This window comes from Octodon degus, unplaced genomic scaffold, assembly GCF_000260255.1.
Source record: "Octodon degus isolate 3935 unplaced genomic scaffold, OctDeg1.0 scaffold00146, whole genome shotgun sequence".
NCBI lineage: Eukaryota > Metazoa > Chordata > Mammalia > Rodentia > Octodontidae > Octodon > Octodon degus.
The window spans coordinates 3,852,956-3,855,834 of NW_004524722.1; the positions used below are offsets into that span (position 1 = coordinate 3,852,956).

At 42.9% G+C, this 2,879-nt stretch overlaps 1 protein-coding gene across 1 annotated transcript; it reads left to right on the top strand.

The window, feature by feature from the left end:
• The first annotated feature begins 1,559 nt into the window (after positions 1-1,559).
• On the top strand, positions 1,560-2,504 carry LOC101578051 (olfactory receptor 52B4-like). The gene has a single exon (XM_023702019.1). It carries the CDS (start codon positions 1,560-1,562, stop codon positions 2,502-2,504), a length of 945 nt encoding a protein of 314 aa, XP_023557787.1.
• Positions 2,505-2,879: the final 375 nt, after the last annotated feature.

The window sequence follows — 2,879 nt, forward strand, 5'->3', positions numbered from 1 at the left end:
GGTGCTGGGGGATTGAACCGCGGTCCCTGATGCTTTTGCTAAGCTTGTTCTAAGTAGGTGCTTTAGACCACTGAGCCATCTCTCCAGCCCCCATGATATTGATATTTACTAATTTCCACTCAGAATGAAAATGAAGTATTTCATGAACCAATAAAGACTTGAGATGTATTGAAAAGACTCATACACACATGTGATGTAGGGAAGGAACTGCGGGGTAGAGCAGGTGTGGCCAGGGTGGGAGAAGTGCAGTGACTGCCTATTTGTGCATTAGGTTTGCAATTCCTGGTGGACTCCACTGTCTCATTAGGCAAAAACATAAAATCCCTGGCCCCAGCTGCTCATTGCTTAGTCCTCCTGTGACTCATCCCTTTCTAGCCCATGGACTCTTCTTGAAAAAGGTAAATGGTGCTGTTAATGTACAATGAAATTTGAAGAGAAGGTAGGAGTTATGAGACCTGGGAGCTGTAGGGCACAAGTTAGGTGCTAGAAGACTCTGAGACCATTGCCCAGAGTTAAGTGGATAGAATGGGAGTGACCAGAGCAGTCATGTGCTGGAGCCCACTCATATCACTTGGTGAGAGTCAGCTGTGCTCATTTCTTGCAAATCTACAGAGAGGTACATTATGCTGATAATGTGGAAGTGGATAAGACAGGAGTATATTTACCTAAGTAACTGATAGACACCTTGAAATTCTCACCTCTACTTGATTGCCTTCCTTTCCTCTTCCTTTCTATCCCCTTTTGTCTCTTATATCAACACATCACTGATCCAAAGGCACTAACATGGAGTGTCAGAAAAACAGGCAGTGTTGGTAGGAAAAAATGGAGACACCAGGACATGAGGACCCTGTTTAGCTGTCACTGTTTTGGAGAACCCTAAGGCCTCCAGAGAAGGCTCCATTTGATACCAGATCCTTTATACCTCCTATGAAACATCTCTCACTATTGAAGAATGATATTTTCTTTTCTTTCTTTTTTTGTAGAACTGGGGATTGAACTCAGGCCATTGCGCTTGCCAGGCAAGTGCTTATTCTACTGAGCCATCTCCCCAGCCTGACATTTTGCTTTCAATGTGGTGGATGATGGGTACAAATACAGCTCTGTGTGCTGTTTGATCAAAATTCATGAATGCCATCATATCCCCCAGACATTGAAAACCATCATTCCGCTATGAATGTGTATGTTCAATTTTTCTAGATTCTACCTGCAGAAGAGAAATGCCCGCATCCTGTTTCCCTGTCTGTCTGATGTGGATATGCATTCATTCTGAAATCATTACAAATAGGAGCAGTACAAGTTAGTCTTTCAGCTTTCATGCCAAAATTTTGTTGAATCACTGATATGTCACCTTAAATATTTAAAATTTATCAGTTGAAATAGTCTGAATGTTAACTAGGATATTAAGACTTTATTAAGAAAATAAGCCACATTGCAGCATTAGAATAGGATAGAATCACTTAGGTATGAAAGTCCCTGATAACATAAATGGAAAGCTTGAGTGCAATCAGAGCTCTTCCTTATGACTGGCAGGTGGGGATCTCTGCTTGTGTGTTTCAGAGATGAGCACTTCTAACCACACAGGTGTCAGCCACACAGTCTTCCACTTGCTGGGCATCCCTGGCCTGGAGGACCAGCACATGTGGATTTCCATCCCTTTTGTCATTTCCTATGTCATTGCTCTGCTTGGGAACAGCCTGCTCATCTTCATTATCCTCACAAAGCAGACTCTTCACGGACCCATGTACCTCTTCCTCTGCATGCTGGCAGCAGCAGACATTGTCTTATCCACTTCAACCATTCCTCAGATGCTGGCCATCTTCTGGTTCAATGCTGGAGAGATCTCCCTAGATTGCTGCATCACTCAGCTCTTCTTCTTACATTCAACCTTTGTTTCTGAGTCAGGGATCTTGCTGGTGATGGCATTTGATCGCTACGTTGCCATCTGCTACCCTCTGAGGTACACTAGTATTCTTACAGACTCCCTGATAGGAAAAATTGCAGTGACCATCTTTCTGAGAAGTTATGGCACAATAATCCCCATAATATTTTTATTGAAAAGACTAACTTTCTGCAAAAGTAATATCCTCCCAAACACTGGTTGTAAACACATTGTGTTGGCTCATGTTTCCTGTGATGACATCCGAGTCAACATCTGGTATGGGTTTTTTGTCCTAATGTCAACAGTGGTTTTAGATCTTGTGTTGATTTTTGTTTCCTATGTGCTGATTCTCCATGCTGTCTTTCGCATCCCATCCCAACATGCTCGTCATAAAGCCCTGAATACTTGTGGCTCTCACATTTGTGTCATCATTCTCTTTTATGGTCCTGGGATCTTCACAACTCTCACTCAGAGATTTGGACGCCACATTGCACCCCACATCCACATCTTGCTGTCTGATGTCTGCATTCTCATTCCACCTATGATGAATCCCCTAATTTATGGGGTCAAGACCAAAGAGATCCGGCACCAGGTGCTTCATGTGTTGTGTAGAAAAAAGAAATGACAGATGTTGAAAGCTGAGATTCTTTTCACCAACCATTTTCTCCATGTGTGAGGTGAACTTTGCATCAGTACATGGTAGCAGACAGGAGCTACGCAATGGTCTCTTCTGCTGATGTGCCTGGTACAATTGCAACCTTGACTTTTGTTCATGTTTTTCCAGTCTTCTAATGTGGCACTGAATATTATTGCCTTTGCACCTGGTTGTTTTTCTTGGCCATGGAATTCAGAAGTACATTAGACCACTCCACTAACTCCCTTAGTGAGGGTTCCTTGTGTACTCCTGGACTAGAGAACTGGATGAGAGGACTCTGACAATGTCCTGTCTTGGGAATTATGGAGCTACCTTTTCTAATGTTTTGTGCTTTGGATAACTTTA

What these genes read in the sequence shown, in the direction of transcription:
- LOC101578051 (XM_023702019.1), top strand. Translation starts at nt 1,560, where the DNA reads ATGAGCACTTCTAACCACACAGGTGTCAGCCACACAGTCTTCCACTTG.